We start from the raw sequence: 23,034 nt of genomic DNA, 5'->3' as shown, positions 1-23,034 counted from the left end.
GAGGCAGATCCTGACATACTATACTAGCATACGAAAATAGGTCTGTACATTTTTGAGCACCCAAAGTGGTAAGACACATTCTTGAAAACAGCTTAAAAATTTCTGTAGATAACACCACAAATAATCCACACAATACTTCAACAAGCATTTATTAAACGCCTACTATGTGCTCAGCACTATACTAGGCACTCGGGGGTGCAGAGATACAAATGTAAAAGTTATTATTCCTGCCCTCAAGGAGCTTACAATTTAATTTTGGAAATAAATACAAATATGAAACTATAACACAGAGTGCTAGAAAATAATTACAAAGCAACGTATTAGTAAGTACATGGACCACAGTATAAACTCAAAAGATAAGTGCTGAGGCAGCACAGAATGAGGGAGGTCACCGCATAAGGTGATGTCAATCAGAGAGAGCTAACTCAGAAGATATAAAGATAAGCTTTGAAGGGAGTGAACATGAGCTGGGACCAAAGAGCAATCTAAGCAAAAAGAATAGCATGAGAAAGGCACAGAGGCAAGAGCTTGTAAGACATCAGTAGAAGGCTGTAGGAAGTTTGAATCTGTTGAATCAAGGTGAATATGCTAGAGAGTAATGAAGGCTGATGAATATTAAGCATAGAGGTAATGGAGAATTTGGAACACCACTGCTCCATAGGAATTATCTACTGGGTGTTACTTAGTGAAAATGAAATTTTACAATAGAGATATTGTAAAAAACAGGTGTTTGAGGAGGATTGCCTTGGAAAAATTATCTACTGGGTGTTACTTAGTGAAAATGAAAATTTTACAATACAGATATTGTAAAAATGGAGTTTGAAGAGGACCACCTTGGAAACTTTATACAAGATGGGGATCCTGGGAGCAAGGAAATTGGAAAAAAAAGAATTACAGTAACCTGGGCCTCAGATCTACATGAAAGGCTATAATGGGATGTGAGAAATGGGAGATCAAGCCTCAAGGAGAAAACTGATTAAAAACTAGACTGAAAGCAAGTTTTTGGACATGGAGAATGGAGAGCAGAAAAAGATAACTCCAAGGCTGGGGTAAAAATATGAAAGGTGGTGACACTTTTCAGGGCAAAGGAATTAGGCAATGAGGCCTGTTTAAAAAGAAAACGGGGGTTGGCGATATATGGTGATGAATCCTGTTTTCAAATATCAAGTTGTACAGGTACCTGTGGAAAATTCCAAAAGTCACAAACTGACCCACAGGGTGGGAAAAATGAAGTCATTCGAATACAAATGGTAGGTATAAACAATCAAAATGGATAAACAGGAGTATAGAAAATAAAGTGAATAAAAGATAGGGAGATTATTCTCAGTGGAGAAGAGAAGGGGGAGTGGGTGGAAAGATCAGTCAAAAAAAGAAAGTCAGATATTAGAGAAAAAGGTTCCCACAAGCCAAAGGAGGGAGAATTCAACAATATAAAATATAAATTAGATCAAAAAGGGCATTAAAAAAAAAAAAAAGGCCTTACTATTTGTCCACTGGTGAGTCTACGAACATTTCACTGGAATGCTAAGTACGAAAGCCAGCAAGAAGAAGTTTTAAGAACAGATTAAAGAAAAAGGGGGGGTTGAAAAGCGGAAGACATGTTTGAAAAACCATGAACAACAGAGGAGAAATAGAATGGTAGTTAGAAATGGGCAATGAGGTTGAAAGCATTTCACATTTTATGCTGCAGATGAACTTACTATTGTTATCTTAACTGACCATCTGCCTGGCCTGGTACATGGATATTTCATTTTCCTCCACAATTCTACTTTCCCTCTGGCAGTTTAGAGAAAAATTATATTTGAATTTATTATTGCTTTATCCTCCCAGTTACTCTGTTAAATATGTTTTGTTTGCACAATTTAGTTTTATGGTACTACAAAGCATCAGTACTTAAAAATGATATAACTATAACCTCAAAGGGCATTTTCAACCAATTTACCAGTAATTGTAATGTATTTGCACTCTACTGTATATTCTCTTCCCCAGTACCTCTCATGACAAGGGCTACATATTTTTAAACAGCTGACTAGATTACCATGTACATTATACACAGCATAGCACAGTAGTCAGAAGCACAGGCTCTAGTCTAGAATCAAACTGTGTCGGTCAGAATCAGTTTTATCACATATTGGCAGTGTGATATTGGTCAACATATTCAACTCTCTAAGCCTCCGTTTCCTCATCTATAAAATGGGGGATAAAATAATACCTACTGATATGGTTTGGCTGTGTCCCCATCCAAATCTCATCTTGAATTGTAGCTCCCACAATTCCCACGTGTTGTGGGTGGGACCAAGTGGGACATAATTGAATAATGGGGGCAGAACTTTCCTGTGCTGTTCTTGTGATAGTAAGTCTCATGAGATCACACTGTTTTATAATGAGGAGTTCCCCTGCACAAGTTCTCTCTTTGCCTGCTACCATCCATGTATAAGACATGATTTGCTCCTCCTTGCCTTCCACCATGAGTGTGAGGCATCCCCAGCCATGCAACTGTGAGTCCATTAAACCTCTTTCTTTTATAAATTACCCAGTCTCAGGTATGTCTCTTTATTAGCAGCATGAGAACAGACTAATACACTTATTATGAGCCTGAGAAAGGCATAACAGGGTTGGGCACACAGTAAGTGCTCAATAAATGTCGGCTATTATTATCTAGAGACTCAGAACCAACAGTAAAGTTAACTGCTCTGTTTGGGAATCAACCACCATATTCTAGCACTGCACCTTGCTCCACGGAGAAAATCTTTGAAACCTAACATGCCTCTCCCAGGGCTATGTTGGATGGCATTAGAGTTATGAAAGAACCACCTTATCATGTCAGTTCCTAAAATGAGAAGCTTAGGATGGGAGGAAAAAGTACTGATGAATAGTTCATTTCAGATAACATAAAGATAGAATCTATAGGATAAAGGAGCTTAATGAATGCCATTCACAGTTAAGAGCTCAAAATAACACACAGCCTGGTCAATAATATTCTATGCTAACAGTGTGAACTTGAGACAAAGAATGATTTATAATGATGTCCTCAAAGAATCCACAGCCTTTTTCTATTGTCTTATACCGTTTGGCTAATTCTATATATGTGCTGTATCAGCTTTGATAATTCTTTCAAGACACAGTCTTTTCTCACACCAAATATAACACTAATTTTTCTAGTCATTATTTTCTCCGAATTTATGCCAGATGCTTAGTGATTCTGAGATTTAAGTAACCTGGCTACACATTACTCTGAATACTGACACATAAAGAGACTTTAGCTAGTACATATGTACACATTTCAATATGTTGCTCTGGTCTATGGCCATACCACCCTGAATGCACCCAATCTTGTTACTATGTTGCTTTGCTAAAAGGGCTTTTTATTGGAATAGAAGAGAAGCGTTCTTCTAAAGTGTACAGCAGGTGTGTGTGTGTATACATACACATGTGTACACACACATGTATTTTCCCTCTGACAATGCACCTATCATATATAATACCTGCATACAAGGTAGTACTGGCCCCAGGAAGAATTAGTATCTTACAGAGGGTAAGGCACAACTGAAACAGAGAGCGAAGATCTAGATACAACCAGATTTACTTGTTTCTGGTTTCTTAAAATTTCAAATACAAAGAAATTAGGAATGGTAACTTATAAATCAAAAAAAGAAACAAGAGAAGGGAGAATAAAATAAAGGATAATGAAAAGGACTGTTGGAAACCAATTTGACAAGTGATGGGTGCCTTCATTCACCAATAGCTCAATGAAATTGATGTAGATAATTCTGATGTTGTTAGTAGTCAAAGTGGGCCATAGGGAGGCAGAGAAGGAATGTTATAGGGAAAGAATTTATGATCCAAAAGGTGGTCCTCTATGAGATAAGATTTTGATTGCTATTTTTGACCCATCAATCATAAAATAATATGATTAAGTGTTATTTCTTTTCAAGATAGTCACAGGGTGAAATTATGAAGCTTTCATCAGAACCTATATATTTTTTTTTCTGAATAGGCTTAATGTAATCAATTTTAAGTTTGAAGGTTAATTTTGGAAAGCCCAAAATTAATTCCAACTCTGGTAAATAAGTGGCTACTCAAATGGTAAAACTAAAGTGTAAGAGTAATAGAGGGTTTTCTCATATGGGTTATTAAATGGGAATTCTAAGAATGTTCCAAATATTTGGAACAATACAGTAGTACTATTGGAATAACAGTACTTGGGAATAACAAGTGACAACCCACATTGGATGCGTAAGTTCTGGCATGTTACTTTAAACCAGTCTCATTACTTTATATAGAATTCCTTGGTGTAATGAAAGCCTCAAAGATGAAATATAGTGCCTGGTGATACCGAGTTTAATAGTACATCTCTGTTGGTAGATTACAGACATGGATTACATATCGAGTGCACCAGAGTTCAAAAGAATGAAAAACTGTGAGGTAAGATATTAGATTACCACTGTGGATATTAAAGTCATATAAACTAATGGCAAGAAACAGATGGAGAATAACGAGTGAGGTGCTAAGGCCATCTAAAGAGGTGGGTGCAAGGTAATGATAGGAATGACAGACCATCTAGTCAGGGAATTTGCACAGGCTGATAAGAACCTGAAAAAGCAGTACTGTAATGGGCCAAAAAGGATGAGTATACATTCTTTGTAAGGTTTTTATCTTCCTAAAGCATCTTTGTCTCCTTCTCCTACCTGATGCCATAACTAGGATAGTGCAAACTATTTGTACCACAGTGTACAGTGGGGAGGTAGAAGGAGAGTCAGAAGTCAGCAAAATGTATAACTATCCAAGCTCAAGAGCAGCTGGGCTGAGTCTCCACTCACCTCTTTCTCTGTATTACTCCCATAACTATCACTAATGTGTCCACTTCCTTTGCTGACACAGGTACTGGGACTGGGGGTGGTGAAGGATATATAAAGATGCTTAATGACTCAATGGAGTCAGTGAAGGTGATACATGAAGAAAAATGCTGGAGTGCTGTTAAAAATATAGCATTCTGAGTTTGTATGGGAATACAAATTTCCACTGACTAGAAGGAATATTAGAATAAAAAAATGCACACTTAAGCATAAATACATTAAGTGTCTGTAAAATTTTCCTAGAAAGCTACATACAAATATAAGTTTCACACAGAAGCTACTTGTGACTCTAAAGCAGCTTCTTAGATCAGATTAGGAATACAAGGGCACCTTTAAAGGAATAAATGGGAGAGGGGGATCACAGGAGATGGGAAGAAGCAGAAGAACTAGGAGTAGCAGCCTCTCTCAAATCTATAGCTACTCACCTAAAAGACAAACTTAAGCGCCTCAAGCCAGGACAAGCAACTTGCTCTAATGCTATTTTAAATTTCTAAAGGATACATTAGGTCGTCAGGAGCTCCATCAGATACTTTCAAAGACAGTCAAGCTAATCAAACCCCAAGGCACTGGGCCCAAATTACTGAAGAGCTATCCTAATTTTGCCACCACTATAGATTCTGACACTAAAGTTGTGATGACCTTTCTGCCTTTTAGTACACTGAGAGACCTCTCACTGATGTGTGGTTTCTCTAATGCTGAATAATGCTCAAATTGTAATTGAAGTTGTTCCTAAATGCCTATGGATTCAGATTTTTCACCACTGTGGATTCTCTGATGTCGAATGAGACTCGACCTCTGAATAAAGGCTTTCCCACACTCATTACATTGGTAGGGCTTCTCCCCTGTGTGAATTCTCAGGTGTTGAATGAGACCAGTGTTCCCATTGAAAGCTTTCCCACATTCTTTACATTTATAGGGTCTTTCTCCAGTGTGTATTCTCTGATGTTCAATAAGGCCTGACTTCTGACTGAAGGCCCTCCCACACTCATTGCATTTGTAGGGTTTCTCCCCAGTGTGGCTCCTCTGATGACCAATAAGATGTGAGCTCCGCCTGAAGGTTTTCCCACACTCATCACACTCATAGGGTTTCTCCCCCGTGTGGATTCTCTGATGTCCAATGAGGTGTGAGCTATGACTGAAAGCTTTCCCACACTCATTACATTCATAGGGTCTCTCCCCACTGTGGATTCTCTGGTGCAGAATAAGGCCCGCACTCTGACTGAAAGCCTTGCCACACTGATTGCACTGATATGGCTTCTCCCCAGTGTGGATTCTCTGGTGCAGAATCAGGCCTGTGTTCTGACTGAAGGCTTTACCACACTCCTTACAGTGATAGCGTTTTACTTTGTTGTGGATATCCTGATGTGAAAGAAGGGCTGACCTGTAACTGAAGGCTTTACCACACACATTACACTGATAGGGTTTCTCCCCAGTGTGGATTCTCCAGTGGCGAACAAGGCCTGAGCTCTGAGCAAAGCTTTTCCCACATTCATCACATTTATGTCGTCTCTCTTGTGTGGGATTTCCCCGCTGCCTCTCTAATCTGCCCAGAAGGTCTCGGGCTTCTCCATGCTCAAGACCCCTGATAATATCCCCGTTGCATTTTGCAGCTGTCTCTCCATGTGGTTGGATTCCAGTAGATATTACCTGTTTTGGTGCTAATTCCCTGTTCTCACTCCTGGTCTCACCACCTGAATAAAAATGTAATAAATAAACATTAAGCCAATGTCACATCCTATTCTTTATGGTAGGAGAAAGGAACTGAAGATAGGGGAAAAGGAAAGTACACATGAACAGCTATAAGTAAACACAAAACTTCTGTCTCCAAAACAGCTTCTTAATAGTGACCTTGCTTAATATGAGCTAGTCAACTGGGAAAGAGGTACCATTAAAAAAAAAAAGTTAACTGGAAGGGGAACTAAAGTCAGGAAAGGATCAACTGAGGTAAGATGAAAGCTGGGGAGTGAGAGGAATATGAAACTACTAAAAACACTAATGAGCAGGACAGAAATGGGAAAACGCCCCAAACAGTCATCAAAAGGGAGGAGATACAATTAATTTATGTGAGAAAAATCTATGTAGGAATCCCATGACAACTTGGAGAAGAAATATATGAACTCAGAGAGCACCTGTGAGATGTCAATTTCCAACTGGCAAACATGCCAGTACCCTAGTACAAAATATAAGGAAGTTCTGGACAGGAGAACAGAAGTTTCATGTAAGATTTCAAGAAGTCTAAACATTATATCCCTCTGTTGGATCCTGAGCTTAAACTCAACTATGTCTTTCAGAAAGGCTGTAGCTACTATACACATAAACAACAAACAAACAAAAAATCTAAAATGACAATAATAACCACAGTTCTCCTTACCCAGGGAGAACACGTTTCTGAAATTTTCTGGCCTGTTATCTCTACTCAGATCCTTCTGTGATGGATCAAGAAGCCACTCCTCTCGAATAAGGGACACGGCCATGTCTTCAATCTTCTCCAAAGTCTGAAACAAAACAAGATACCCATTTGAGGACTGTGATTCTTCCACAGCTCAAACCTAGAGCTTGGGAGATCCACCAGTATTGGGAGAAGATTACAACTTGGAAATGTACTATGTAAAGGGATCTGAATAGCCAGGAAGAAGAGGAAAATGCATGAGATCAATTGGGGGAAATTTAGGATCGATCTGTCCCTAGGCAAAAGAATTTTTGGGACAAGTTTTTGGGTAGGTACTGCTACAAACTAGACAGTCTAGATATAGGGCAGATGCCACAAACACTGACAAGCACAGCTATGGGGTTTCAGTGAGAAGGAGCACAACTCACCTGGAACCCTGCTGTGAGAAGTGTAGCTGTCATTTCCTGGTCTCCAGAACTTCCTTTCTGGGAAGGAGTAGGACTCTGGGAAGTAGACATGGCTGAGAGGAGAAAGGAGCTATGAATGAGACCAGTCCTGTCCTGTGGTTGTGGGAGTCGGCAGTCACCAATTCCAAATTATTTGTATTTCAGCAGATATACATGTATGCCAAAGATTTTGCACATGAAGTGCTGATATCTTGGATTCTGGGCCCATACCTATGGTTGCCCCACAAAACATATGCACCCCAATGTCCCTGAAGTCAGACTGAAGTTACACTCAAAAATAGAAAGTATACTGGTTTCCTAACAGGAATCACTTTTCAATTTCTTCTCTACCATCAAAACTACTTCTATCTTTGTGCTTGTATACAGTATTTCCTTAGGTCCTGCTCTCTTGGCAAACCAAATATCAGAATCAATCAATCTCTATTATAAATTCATTATCTTTCTGAAATGTCTACTATGGCTTCCAGTATTTGCTTTCTATAGATATCAAACAACTTACTATTAAAATATAGATTACTGTATCTCAGGCAACAAGCTTTAGGACTTTAGACAAGAATTATTAAGAGTGTTTTAATGCTTCTTTAGAAATATTAAAAAGTCATATTTATAAACTAAATCACATAAATGAAAAAATATGAAATGCAGGGGAAGATGAGATTGGAACATCTCATTCTGCAATAAAGTAAAAAAAATTCTCAAAAAACGATGGGAAAATGTCAAGAGGATACAAGAGCCAGACTGAAGGGGCCTTCTGTGGCCAAATCTGAAATGATTTAGCAAAATAAAGACAGTGGCCGAGCACAGTGGCTCATGCCTGTAATCCCAGCACTTTGGGAGGCTGAAGTGGGCAGATCGCTTGAGGCTAGGAATTCGAGACCAGCCTGGCCAATATACTGAAACCTCGTCTCTACAAAAATTAGCCAGGTATGGTGGCATGTGCCTGTAATCCCAGCTACTGGGGAGGCTGAGGCATAAGAACCGCTGGAACCCGGGAGGCAGAGGGTCCAGTGAGCTGAGATCACTGTGATCACAGTGAGCCACTGCACTCCAGCCTGGATGACAGTGAGACTCTGTCTCAAAGACAAAACAAAAACAAAATAAAGACAGTAACAGAATATTTATGGAATAAATAGGAATTTATGAGTCCATACTGCTAAAGAAAAAATAATAAAACTGGGACAAGGGAACACTCTCCATTACAATAAAGAAATGTAGAAGAAATGACAGAGTTAGAAAACCACTATTTCATAACTATTTCAGTAATCACTAAGTCAGTTAAGAAGCACCAATGAACACTAAAACTAGTGTTTTAACAAGAAAAGTTTAATGAGGACTAAGATATTTAAATACACTCAAGAGTATCTTCCACAAATTATTTATTACTTATTAGTTACAAATTACTTATTAGTTAAAAAGGGAAAAATAGTAACTATACAAGAATAACTTTAACCAAGTCATCAAAGATAATACCACCAATAACAGGACAAATTCCTGTTGTACCCTTAAGAAGGAGTACAACACCTCTTGTTAAGATTTAGGTCCTGTATCCTTGGCAGGGTGAGGTGTTCCTGCCAAGTATATATGACCTCAATGTAAACATGATCAAACATCATGCAAATCCAAATTGCAGCCATTCTACAAAATAACACACCTGTACTGTTTAAAAAAAAGAAAGGTTGAGGAACTGTTTCAAATTAAAGGAGACTAAAGAGCCATGACAACTAACCGCAAAGTGTGAATCCAGACTAGACTCTGAACCAGAAAGGACATAATTGGGGCAACTGGTAAAATATGAACTGTGGCCTAGGTTGGTATTGTAGCAATACTACATTTCTTAATTGTGATAAATTTAGGAATGTATTTATTTAAGTTACCTAAGAAATGCTCGTCTGAGGAAATACATACTGAATATTTCCAAATGAAGTGGCATGACACTACCAGCATAACCCCAAAAACATCTGTGTTGTAAATGTACTGGGGTAACAGAAATATGTAACTACATAAAAAATAGCCAAATTATTTAATTTGTCCATGAGTTTACCACTAGAATGAATAATCTATATTTGAAGCCTAAACATTTAAACACAGACATTGGGACTGGTCTGTAAACAGGATTTTAGTTCCTGGGTCTTCAGGAACGAGATAGGTATCCCAAATGGACATTTTTTTTTTTTTTTTTTTGAGACAGAGTCTCGCTCTGTTGCCCAGGCTGGAATGCAGTGGTGTGATCTTGGCTCACTGCAAGCTATGCCTCCCGGGTTCATGCCATTCTCCTGCCTCAGCCTCCTGAGTAGCTGAGACTACAGGTGCCCGCTAATTTTTTGTATTTTTTTTTTTTTTGTAGAGATGGGGTTTCACCATGTTAGCCAGGATGGTCTCGATCTCCTGACCTCGTGATCCGCCCACCTCGGCCTCCCAAAATGCTGGGATTACAGGCGTGAGCCACCACACCAGCCCCAAATGGACTTTTATTTCTACTTCCCATCCTTATTATCAATGAAATCTGGCTACTCACCTCTCTCTTGTGACCCTTGGGGCACTGGAGATTTATGCTGGGTTGCTTCAGATTGGAGCTGAGTATTTGGAGGCTCTGGTGCAGATTCTGAATGTACTACCTCCTCCCAGAGTACCCTATGTCCATGTACACGAGCTGAGACCTGGAAACAACAAACAGTTGGAAAATAAGAAATTCCTTTGTGAAATGTAATGAACAATGAAAGAGGACCAAGAACACATCTATAGGGATATATACTTGGGGAAGGAAGCAGCAGACTCTCCCTTACTCCTTAGGGACAGTAAGGAACACCAATATGTAGATGAGCACAGAAAGAAAGGCAACATTTTTGCTTAGTACTAAAGGGAAAGATTTCTGCTGATGCCTTCCCTGCTACACAGAACACCAATATTTTGTGCTCCTAAGGCAGAAGAGGAAAATAACAAACTTAAAGTAGTGCTATGTAGCAGAAAAATCTTTTAATAAGGAACTAGAAAGCCTGATTTCTGGTCTCAAATTTACCTTTAATTATTTGGGTGTCCCTGAAAAAGTAACTTAAGCTTCCTACGCATTAAGTTTCCATCTGGCAAATAAGAACACCACAGTTGTAGGGACATTATGACAAAAAAAAAAAAAAAAAAAAATGGATTTATATCCTTTACAAACATAAAAAGAACTCTACAAGTACGAGTCATACTACACTAAAACTGTTTTCATCCTTATCCAACAGAAACTGATGCTAAGCATCTGCTCTCCCACTGTGATGCCTATGTCCCTCTACCAAGCTTCCAGGACTCCCACAGTCACAGCATGCACACCTCCTTCTACTTACTGGTCGTCCTAGTATATCAATCTGCCTTTCCAAATCCTCTAATAGGGTCACCACCTCCTCTCCGTTCTCTAGCTGATGTTCCTTAACCAGATTCTGGAGCTCCTCAGGTAGGATGGTCAAGAACTGCTCCAGCACCAGCAGCTCCAGGATCTGCTCCTTGGTGTTCAAATCTGGCCTCAGCCACTGATGGCAAAGTGCCCGTAGTTGGATCAGAGCTTCTCGGGGTCCTAGTGTCTCCTGGTAGCATAACTGCCTGAAGCGCAGGCGGAACAGTTCTTGGCCAGGAGGGTTATTCTCATGCAGACTAGATTCCTGGTCCCAACCATGATCCTCCTCTACCTTGACGATTACAAGATCCTCTTCAGGAGTCTGGTCTGGTGGGGATGGGGCTGACGGCTTTCTTGATTCTTCAGCCATTAGAGCCTGAAAAGTTCAGTAGGTTCGTTTCCACTATCTTCTTTATCTTCTTAAGAGAAGACTCTTCTGAGGGCCTCTTTCTAAGGGTACTTCTTCATGAAGAAAATATGATAGTGTTAAGGCAAGTCAAAAGTCACTGTAACTTACTATGGTATCTTAACAAGTTCCTTATCATGACATAAACTTCATGGTTCAGCCAACTAAATGATCCTCCCCACTGTTCCGGAAATAACTTCTTACTTCCCTAACTTTCCGCCATGCCAGTCACGCCAAACCTATCCATAGAAAAACCCCTTCCTTCTGCTTTCATCACCATGTTTGGGGATGTGGAACATGGCTAAGCAAAGTCAGGAAACTATGTAGACTGGGTCTAGTTGAAATTCTGTGTTCAATCTCAGCTAGCCTTCAGGGCTGCTCATTTAACCCCTTTTAGCCTTTGTTACACCAGCTGTACTAACGTGGTTCTACACACTTCAGCTCTCAACCTTTCCCTTACTTGTAACAGATGAGACTAATTTCTACGTAAACTAATTCAAGGTATTGTCAAAAACTTTCCTAACACTTTGCTCTTCTCCACCCAACATTCCTTATCCTACCTGTGCCCCCGCATCTTTCCTCCTATCTCAAGGTTAATTTCCTCTACTATGGATGTGACCTGCAACTCAAAAACTCTCTATGGAGCACTCCAAGGAACTAGGATGCCCTATTGACACCTACAATCCAAAAGTCTACTCCTACACTCAAAAGGCTACATACTATATGATTTTATTGATGTGAGATTCTGGAGTGGGAATCTCACATAAAATCATATAGTATGTAGCCTTTTGAGTCTGGCATCTTTTATACAGCATAATACATTTGTTTTTAATCAATGATGCATCAGCAGTTTGTTCCTTACGTGGATGAATGTTTAAATGTTTATCTGAGTTGTTTTGTTATCACTGAATAAAGCCACTATGAACATCTGCATGAGTTTTGGTGTGAGTGTTGTTTTCATTTTATTTGGGCAAATATTCAGAGGTAAACTTGCTGTGTCATAAAACACATACATGTATAATTTTATAAGAAACTGCGAAACTGTTTTCCAAAGCACTTTGCATTCCACTACCTGTATATGAGAACTGCAGTTGCTCACCAATCTGACCAGCACTTGATATTGTTTCTGTTTTTAATTTTAGATATTCTAATAGGTGTATGTGTGGTAGCAACTCATTATGGTTTTAACATCTCGTATGATTTTAGTATGCATTTCTCTACCAATAATGTTGAGCATCTTTTTCTATGCTTACTTAACATCTGTATATCTTCTTTAGTGAAGTATTTGTTCAAAACTTTTACCTATTTTTTAATTTAGTTATTTTAAAATTAGGTTTTAAGCATTCCTTATATACTCTGGACACAAGTCCTTTATGAGATATGTAATTTGCAAGTATTCACTCTTTTTCATTCTTTTCACAGGGTCTTTTGAAGGAAAAAAGTTCATTTTTTTTTAGTGACTGTGCTTTTTGTGTCATATCTAAGAAATCTTTCTTAATCCAAGGTCACAAATATTTTCTCCTGTTTTTTACTAAAAGTTTTATAATTTTAGGTTTTACATTTAGGCCTATGATCCATTTTGAGTTAATTTTTGTATAAAATTTGAGGTATGGATGGAGTTTCATTCTAAGGATTCTCCTTTACGTACTCAACTCTCTTTGTATATTTGTCAAATATCAGCTCACTATATGTATGTATATATAAGGGTCTATTTCTGGAATCTCTATTTTGTTCTTTGACCATCTATTCTTTCACCAATACAGAATAGTCTTGATTGTGTGACTTTTAAAATCTTGAAACCAAGTAGGTGTGAGTCTTGCAACTTGGTTGTTCATTTTCAAAATTATTTTCACTTTTCTAGTTCTGTTGTCTTTTGATACACATTTTAGAATCAGTGTATTAATTTCTACAAAAATTTTTGAATTGGATTTGTACTGAATCCATAGTTCACTTTAGGGACAATTGATATCTCAACAATACTGAGTTTTCCATTCCATGAATACAATATGTCACTCTGTTGAAGTCTTCTTTGACTTCTTTCATCAGTACTGACACTACCTTCTCAAAGGACAAGATAAAATACTGTTGCCTTTAAAATCCTTTCCTGGTGTCTCCAATTCTAAATTATTTTCCTCTCATTCTATACCTCTGTTACTTAAATGTGTATTGTTTTAATGTGACTTTCCCCATAACTGTATATTTATTAGTTCTAAAGGAATTCTGACTTCGTAACTTAATTGTATTTTCCCCATAGGCAAAGGTCCATATCTTTATCTTATTGATAGACTCGAAGAACATTAGCTGTATTTACAATAGCAAACACAGAACATGTTTGTATTTCTTGTAAGAGTGAGGTTTAAAAACAAGACCTGACGTCCAAAAAAAGTTCAATTGCATGATCTTATTTCTTTGTGAAATATGTCTATGGTTTCCATCTTTGGTATAGACATCATCTCTTGCCTAGAATTGCAATGGTAACTTTGGTTATGCTTTTTTCCCATTCATGTTCTACAGTATTGCCTACCGTGGGTTGAAATGTGTCCCCCAAAAAGATATGTTGATTTCCTAACCTCTAGTACCTGCTGATGTGACCTTATTTGGAAACAGGGGCTTTGCAGATGTAATCAAGTTAAGATGAAGTTATACTGGAATGGAAGCCAATACGACTGGCACACTTTTAAAAGGAGAAAAGACACAGAAAGACTCTCAGAAAGGAGAAGGTCATGTGAGACACAGACACACAGATGAATGACAGCTAAGTGACTACAGAAGCAGAGATGGAGTTATGCAGCGCAAGCCAAAGTCTTGTCAATGACAAGAAGCTAGAAGAGCATGGCTCTGGTGACACCCTGATTTTGGACATCTAGCCTCCCTAACTATGAGGCGGTAAGTGTCTATTGTATTAAACTACCAGGTTTATGATACTTTTTTTTTTTTTTTTTACAGTAGCCCTATACTGCCAGAGAGATTTTTAAAAAATATGTAGTATGACTCACTTTCTGAAAATATTTCAATAGGAACCAAATTATTTAGCATGGCATGCAAGGCCCTTTATGAATGTAAACCTGGCTGGCTTTATCCACTTTAAACTCACATAAAGCCTTTTTGGGTTGTGGCTTTCTCATACTTCCATTCTACTACAGAGTTCTTTACTCTAGCTCAGTGGTTCAAAACTGATGGCAATATTGTCCTTACCCCCATCCCAGGGACCTTTGGTAACGTCTGTAAATATTTCTGTTGTCACAACTTGGGGAGAAGGGGTGCTACTATTATCTCATACATAGAGGCCAGGGATCCTACAACGCTCAACACAGCCCCCGCCACGAAGAATTATTTGGCCCAAAATGTCAACGCCAAGGTTGATAAATCTTGGTCTAGCTAAAACCATTCAACTTTTTTTTTTTTTTTTTTTTTTGAGACAGAGTCTCACTCTGTCGCCCAGCCTGGAGTGCAGTGGCACAATCTCGGCTCACTGCAAGCTCTGCCTCCCGCGTTCATGCCATTCTCCTGCCTCAGCCTCCCAAGTAGTTGGGACTACAGGCTCCTGCCACCACGCCTGGATAATTTTTTTGTATTTTTAGTAGAGATGGGGTTTCACCGTGTTAGCCAGGATGGTCTTGATCTCCTGACCTCGTGATCCACCCACCTCAGCCTCCCAGAGTGCTGGGATTACAGGTGTGAGCCACTGCACCCGGCCTAAAACCATTCAACTCTTAACTATAATTTATCTATTACCTTTTTCATGAGTTCTTCTCTGTCATCCCCCTGCCATTTGTCATTCCTACCAAAGCATTTTTTACATGGTCCAAATTTAGGACTTATCACATTGTGAGAATGTGGTCATAGCCTTACTGCAAATGTTTATTGACAGAGGTGATCATTATCTTTGTATTTCAGGAAACACTGTAGAGAATGAAGAAGAGTAAAGGTAGCATACCCAAAACCAGTTGTCATAAGATGCTAACATCAAGATAAAACCAGAGACCTATACTCCACAAAGAAGAGACAGGTACTTAGGAAAAAAATCAGATTACTGTACATACAGTTCCCCATACGGATCATCAAGGCAGCGCTTATCTTTCTAGTTTTTGGAGTTGCAGCGGGGGGGTGGGAGTGGGGGTGGGGGTTGGTTTATATATAGACTCTTCAACCTAAAGAAAACACAGAACTTCTTTCCAGCAAAATGTCCACAGATACAAAATTGTACATTCAATTTTAGCAGGGTTCACAGACTCAAAGGCCATCTAAGAATGACAGAAAGGCTAAAAACAAACAAACAAACAAATCCTACATAAAGAGTATGTACAGAAAAGGAAGCGAATTTGAAAATTATTTTTAAAGTTAGACAAGGCCAGGAACAACAGGGTGGAGAGTAAACTACAGATGAGAAGAACCAAGGAGCAAAAGATATGGTTAAATATATCAATTAACATCTGGGGTATAGTTCACTGATTACGATTTTACAGTAAAGTGGATGAATTTGCTAGAATAGTGAGATTTGGGGGAAGAGAGAATTTGAGGAAGATGCTGAGATTTTTTGGAGAAAGGGTAATCAATTTGGTTTGAACAAATTATTTATTTGTTTTTGTTTGAATAAATTATCTATAATTTTAAGATAATTTATTTTAAAATGATCTTAGCTCATTTTAAAATAATTTAATTTTTCAAATCAAAACAAACTCTTAAATTTTCTTAAAATAGCCTCTTGTGGTTTAACGTTAAAAAACTTAAAGGTCATTACATGGGACATAAATTCTAACTGTTTAGAATGTGATGTTACATAGTGATAGTCTTACCATGTTTTCTTGTAAATTTCCTTAAAGCCAAAGTTCATTTTTAACTACTGAACAACTGGCCATCTATTACTGAATAATCCTCATCCATAATGGCTATAAAATATTTATTATATTATTATCATTATTATTATTTAGGGACAGGGTCTCACTATGTTGCTCAGGCTTGAGTGCAGTGTCTATTCACAGATGCAATCCCACTTCTTACCAGTACAGGAGGCTATAAAATATTTTAATGTGAAGTGTGCAGCATTCAAGAACTTTATATTGTTGATGTGGTATTAAAAAGTCTCAATAGTAATACTGATGAAAACCAGCTAATTACCAGGTTTGTTCATTTTTTATACCAAATCGGCCAACAGGTCTTGCCCATTGCCCATCTTGATTATTCTATTTAGTGGCTAATTTTCCATATTTTTAAGTCTCTTCCCTCTCTAATCAGCTAGTTTTTGAGAATTACAACCTATAAATAACTGAGTGCAAAATTACTCCACTATGTACTTTCCTCTCAGTTTTGTGCGTACATGTCTGTATTAAGTTGGTGAGCACTGTGTGGATACAGACTGATTTTTACAGTCTCCTTAAATAACACCTAGTCAAGTTTACACGAGTTTAATATGCCATCTTTAAAGCTTCCTCTGAATTTTAAATGCTGTAATCCTGTGAGATACTGAAGGCACAACTCAATTTTAACAGCATTATTTTTTCAATAGTTGTAGAAGGAATGTATTCTTCCTTCAGACTAAGTCTAATTTGAGAAATGTTTGGGAACTGAAAACAAAACAAAAAAGACATTTTCCAGGATTTGAAATCCAAGAAAAAGTAGGTGAAGCAAATACTATGCTTTGTTATCTCAAATTGCATTAGCTGAAAGTTTTAATTAACATCACATTTTACATTTAACCACAACAGAAATTCAAAACATGTATGTATTTGCTAAAACAATGACTGTTCGTAAATATACTCAACGGAACAAAAAAACAACAGAAATATGTTTTTAAAGGTGGTGGCGGCAGTCAAAGTAGCCCGACAAAAATTATTAATGACTAACCAGAGTTTTGGAAATGGGGACCTCCCAGAGTTCCTTGTTGGCTAACTTCGGTTTGCTTTAACAAATGAAATAGGCATTCTGATAACGCTGAATTCTGAATTACCCTGAAATTAAAAACAAAACAAAACAAACTTTCGTACAATTATCTAGTCAACACACCACCAGTTTCTGAAAACACTAAAGAAAGCAGAGTAACAGCAAAAATGGGTATGCATGGAAAACTGGGGCTTCCAAAAGCGAAATATGTCTTTTTTAAAAACTGAGAATTTTGTTGTGACCGAAACGCAAAATAGCGCTATCTGAAAACAATTCAGACTCTGGAAATAATTGGATAAAAAATAACATGGGGGGGTCAGTTCCCCATTTTAAGATAAACACGATCGACTACAAAATCATACCACAAAACGATTATCTATGAAGAAAGCTTCATAAAAGGTTCCCTCGCAAAAAGTTCGAGGGCAATGCGTGGGGACGTACTCTGCCTGCACCAGCAACTAAGGCGTCGGAATCGGTCCGCGACGACGACCACCGCACAGGCCCCTCTGCGGACCCCTCACGCCAGTCCTCAGCTGCGGCCTGGACCAGCCACAAAGCACCCACTTTTCTCCGACCCAGAGCCCGACCGTACTCACTGTGAGTTGCAGAGGCGCCCCGGCGGGGGGAAGGTACGCTGCAACGGATAAACACACCCGGAGAAAGGTCGGAAAGTAAAGGGGATGAGAACTGTACTCCGACCAGGCCCCTCCGGCCACTAACTTCCAAATCTGCGGAGGCACAACACCGGCCAGCACGCATCTTGCCCCAAAGGCACTTCCGGAAGCTCTCTAGGAGTCCTGGAGGTCTAAAAGCTCTATGGTCTGCCGACTGAGGGTACAGGAGTACCACGCCCCTCACCTGCTGTGTGCTGTGCCTCGGGTTCGTCTGCGTGCCTCAGGCTTCCCCGACGCTGGGGCAGTGAATGTGCTGGGGAATAACGGACCTTGGTGTCCCCTCTGCCTTGTGTGCTCGTGCAGCTCCGCGCGTTCGCTGACAATAGTAACGGCACCCTGGGGGTAGATATCCGACGTGGGGAGGCTGGAGCTGTGTACAGGATGCGAGGAAAGTGTTGGAGGAGGGAGCACTTCATGGTTCCTTAGGATTCCAACTGGACTCGCGTTTGGCCCCGTTACATACCCTGTACTTTACTGTTCTCGATTCATAAATATATCCAGTCCTCCCACATAGAGTACAAACTTCATGAGAAATTCCTGCTAATCACAGTTCATAGTTTTGTGAAATCCCTATGGCATGGCACTTAGGAATCGCATACTTTATTAAGTATTCAAAAAATCGTAATTAAATATATATTCTTTTTGGATCTTTACATATTTCCCACTCTTTCCTATGTTAATGAATTTCAATTGCTTACAACATCTGCTTTGCTGCTTAGCTGTTTTAATGCTAAACCTATGACGTAAGCTTGGGGAGTAAACCCTAGTTTTAATACCACAAAATTTGGGGAACAAATCTATGTTCATTCTTTTTTTGCTAGTCTTTTTTTTTGGGGGGGGGGACAGGGGCGCTATTGCAGAGTGTGGTGGTGTGATCATAGCTCACGGCAGCCTCAACCTTCTGGGCTCAAGCAATCTTCCCACCTAAGTCCCCCAAGTAGCTGGGACTACAGGTGTGCACCAACCTCAGCTTTAAAAAATTTTGTTTGTAGAAACGGGGTTGGAGGGGGGGGGGGGTCTCACTATGTTGCCCAGGCTGGTTTCGAACTCCTGGGCTCAAGTGATCCTCCTGCCTCAGTCTCCCAAAGTCCTGGGATTACAGGCATGAGCCACCGCCCTGGCCCTATGTAATGAACAGACCTGTTGCATTACAGCTTTTTAACTTTTGAGACTAATAGGATTTCAGGGGTGGAGGTTGTGGCAAGCGTTAATTTTTGTTGTTTAGGTCTCATGTATTTATTTCCTTCAGCGCCTTTCCCAACCACCTATTTATTGAGTTCTCAGGGCTCCTCCAATTTTCACCTTAATTTCCCTCTTTATCTGCTCCTGCTGGTAGCTACCACCACCGTTTCTATCCCTTCCCAATTACTAACTCCCCAATATTTTGTGTACTGACAAAGTTGTTTTGATTTAAGGGTTTTGTCATCTAATTATCACATGAAAACAAGTAAATAATAGTAAACACTAGGAAGCTACAGTGCTTCTGGACTCCTTCAAAGTACTTATTTTTGCTTTTTATTTCACAGTTGTTGCTTTCCACCTGGGATGGTAACTGGAAGTAACTGGTGACAGATTAGAACTCTACTTTCAGTTTCTTTTTTTACATTTAAAAAATAACTTTTTTGGCTGAGCAAGGTGGCTCATGACTGTAATCCCAGCACTTTGGGAAGCTGCGGGAGGATCACCTGAGCTCAGGAGTTTGAGACCAGCCTGGCCAACATGGCAAAACCCCATCTTGGCAAAAAATACAAAAATTAGCCGGGCATGGTGGTGGGCTCCTGTAGTCACAGCTACTCCAGAGGCTGGGGCAGGAGAATCACATGAGCCTGGGAGGCAGAGGCTGCAGTAAGCTGAGATCCTGCCATTGCAGTGAGCTGAGATCCAGCCTGGTCAGTGGAGCAAGACCCTGTGTCATCTTAAATAAACAAACAAATAATTTTTAAGTCTGAAGTTGTGCACATACGTAGTTGTACAAATTCAATGTGCACACAACTATGACTGCACATACTATGTATAAAATTGTGTACACATAGGAAGTAAAATAGCATCATGCTATAGGCAGTTTTCTCAAACTAGACACACAGACACCGATTATAACAGATAAAATTGATAAATTTGACTTCAAAATTTTAAATTTAAATTCTCATCAGAATTTAAATCTTCTCAAAAAAAGCACCATTAAGAAAGTGAAGAAAAAGCTATACACTGGAAAATATTTGTAATACATCTATCTGACAAAGAACTATCCAGAATATATAAAGAACTCTCACAATTAAATGAATGAGATAATTCAACACAAATAGGCAAAATATTTGAACACTTTGTTTACAAAAGATAAAAGAATGGCCAGTATGCACACTAAAAAGTAATAATTATTCATCAGGGAAATGCAAAGTTAAAACCACAATGAGTTACCACCACATATCCATTAGAATGGTTGATAATATCACCAATTTCTAAGTTATCCAGGTTTGAGAGGCTTCCTTAGCTTACTCAATGAAATATGGAGATAAAGGAGAAATTATCATCAGCAGATTTCTCCTTTGAAGTGTTACTTTTCTCCATTAATGTAACCACCATCCTCAGTTCTAATTAATTCATACCTATGTGACTGCAACAGCCTTGAGATAGTCTTCCTAACTATCCAAGACGTGGTCCTTAAATATCATTATCATTCTTCCAGTCACTAACCCTGAGTGGTTCCTTATCTCTAAGTAAAATTTAAACTTCTCTGTTTGCCTTTTATTTTTTGTATTTTTAAAAATAAATGAAACATGATAAAAATTAATATTATATAAAATTATTAAAAGCTGGTATCTCTACCCTCAAATGGTATTTACCTAGAATGTTGGGAGATAATTCTTTAATGGTCTCTCAAATTACTCCTAGTCTTATGGTAGATTTTTCTTTCAGGTTAGCTTTTCAAGGATATTTATATCTCCTTTTAGAGCACAGTTGTTTCCTGACCAGGATAAAGATAATGGCTCATTCTGGGGCAAGACTAAGCAAAGGATGGGCTTCCTACGCTTGGCACTCCTCTGTTAGGTTGCAAACCCACTGTTCCATCCTAGCAGAGGAATGCCAAACTTAGGCCACTCTGTGGGCTTTGGGAACATAAGCTTTGGGAACAAGGGAATATAAAGCTTATGTTGCCTGTGTTATTAAGTAATAAAGTCTTATGTCTCTGACGCAGGAGTCCAGTGTCTTCTGTTAGTATCCATAAAACTGTGGCAAGTTAAATTGTTAGCTTGCAAAGTAGGGTAAAAGTTTCACAATTTTCGACATGGGGTAATCACTGTTAAGTTTGGAGTGCATCCTTTTCCTTTACAAATACCCCACAAATTATATCTATATACACAAAATTTTTCAACAAAAATGGAATATATATTGTTCTGACACTTCTTTTGTCACTGATCATTTATCATTTTAACGGTTGAAAGGTATTCCTCAATAGCATATGTCATATGTAATTCTTCCCCATTGATAGACATTGATAAACAAGTGTTTTCCTTTTTTTATACCACTAGCATCCAGTCTGCCTTTTATTGCCTTCCAGAATGACCTTCTCCCTATCCCATACCCCTGGTCACAATTCCCCTGTACCCCCAAGTCAAAGGACTTATCTCATTGCTCACTACTCAATCTAAACACTCGTCTATTATTCTAATAACCCCCTCTCAAGACTTTATTATTCGATTTTGCACTGATCACATTCTGTCTTATATTACTTGCTATTGTTACATTTGCTGTCAATAGATTAAAGCTTCCATAGTTGAGGTGTCGGTTCTGAGACTCCCTCCCAGTTCTAGTAAGTGGCAGCCCTTGAAATATGTAGATGTGCCATACATTTCTGACAGGAAAAGTGGTTTGCCTTTTTTTGTCAAGTAGCTAATCAATCTGATTCATCCTCTTCCTTCAATTCTAGTCTTATTCAATAATTCCTTCTCCTTAGGTAGGTCCTCATTCACCCAAGTACTTATCAAGCACCCACCATGTGACAGACGACAAGTGAGGAGAAAGTGCTGGGATGAGCACCTCTGTGGATCATCCATCCACCTTTTGCATCCTTCTTGGTTTTTCCTTTACCCAAGTCCTGTACTTCACTCTTCTTCACCCGTGCTTCAGAAAAGCGGAAGTTGGTTAATTGATTCCATTTGTCTGACTTGGATGAGAGTTGACAGCAGACAAGGGGAAAGGCAGGGAAATGCCCTTAGACTGTTCTTACATGCACTCTCACGCTTAATAGTGAAAGCCACCCTATGAAATAGGCACTACGTTATTAGCCTGACTTACATAAACGAGTAAACAGAGGCTTGAAGAAGTTAAAAAATAAATTGCCCTAAGTCCTCACTGGAGAGTGGTGGAGTCAGAATTTGAATCCAGGTTTAAAGAATTCCAGTGCCGGCACTCTGCACCTATTTCGCGCTAGACACTCATTTCCCCTAAGGATCAGAGAAACTCAAACTAGGCCCCTTGTCGTCTCCGTAAGTCCGTAAGGTCCTGCCAGTTCACAGTGAGCAGGGCACCGGCAAATACAGTCTGCGACCGCGAGACGTAAAGGGAGGAATGCTCCTCGGCGCCCCTCCCCAGTCCATCCTAAAGTCAAGAACGTCCGAGCCCGCCTTTCTCCGGGGGCGGGCTGCACTAAGACAGTAAAATCCCCCATTCCCCATCAGCGGTCAACTGGGGGCTCTCCCGAAACGGCAGCTCTATAGGACCACTCTTCTACCCCAGGATCCCTCGGCTTCGGCCCCCTCGGTGCCAGGGTTTGCGGGACCCCACGCTCAAAGCCTCAGGCTGGGGTCGACAACTGCAGAGAGGGTCGGGATAGAAAATTGCGGGTAGCGGCAGATGCGGGTCCCCAGGCATCCCGGAGGTTCCCACAGGTCTGCAGTGGGCCTACTTTGCGAAAAGGGCCCAGCTGCGGCGAGCCTCGTTCAAATCAGATGCCAGACAGTGTTTCTTGGGATCCATCCAAATAAGTCCCTA

At 39.4% G+C, this 23,034-nt stretch overlaps 1 protein-coding gene across 5 annotated transcripts; it reads right to left on the bottom strand.

Annotated features, from left to right (window-relative positions):
* Positions 1–133: 133 nt before the first annotated feature.
* On the bottom strand, positions 134–22,692 carry ZKSCAN8 (zinc finger with KRAB and SCAN domains 8). 5 transcript variants are annotated; one of them, XM_007973380.3, is made up of 8 exons: positions 22,037–22,692; positions 18,230–18,415; positions 17,336–17,439; positions 11,039–11,547; positions 10,228–10,369; positions 7,674–7,765; positions 7,228–7,351; positions 134–6,547 (listed from the first exon to the last, which is right to left on the bottom strand). In XM_007973380.3, the coding sequence occupies exons 4-8, from the start codon at positions 11,453–11,455 to the stop codon at positions 5,586–5,588; spliced, it is 1,737 nt and encodes a 578-aa protein (XP_007971571.3). In that variant the 5' UTR covers positions 11,456–11,547; positions 17,336–17,439; positions 18,230–18,415; positions 22,037–22,692; the 3' UTR covers positions 134–5,585. The 5 variants fall into 5 exon arrangements, with proteins under 5 accessions (XP_007971571.3, XP_007971574.3, XP_007971570.3 ...); XM_007973383.3 differs by lacking the exons at positions 18,230–18,415; positions 22,037–22,692 and adding an exon at positions 17,968–18,176 and having other exon boundaries at positions 11,378–11,547; XM_007973379.3 differs by lacking the exons at positions 18,230–18,415; positions 22,037–22,692 and adding an exon at positions 17,968–18,172.
* Positions 22,693–23,034: the final 342 nt, after the last annotated feature.

The sequence above is a fragment of the Chlorocebus sabaeus genome, chromosome 17 (assembly GCF_047675955.1).
Source record: "Chlorocebus sabaeus isolate Y175 chromosome 17, mChlSab1.0.hap1, whole genome shotgun sequence".
In the NCBI taxonomy this organism is placed as follows: domain Eukaryota; kingdom Metazoa; phylum Chordata; class Mammalia; order Primates; family Cercopithecidae; genus Chlorocebus; species Chlorocebus sabaeus.
This window is presented reverse-complemented; position numbering and strand designations above follow the sequence as displayed.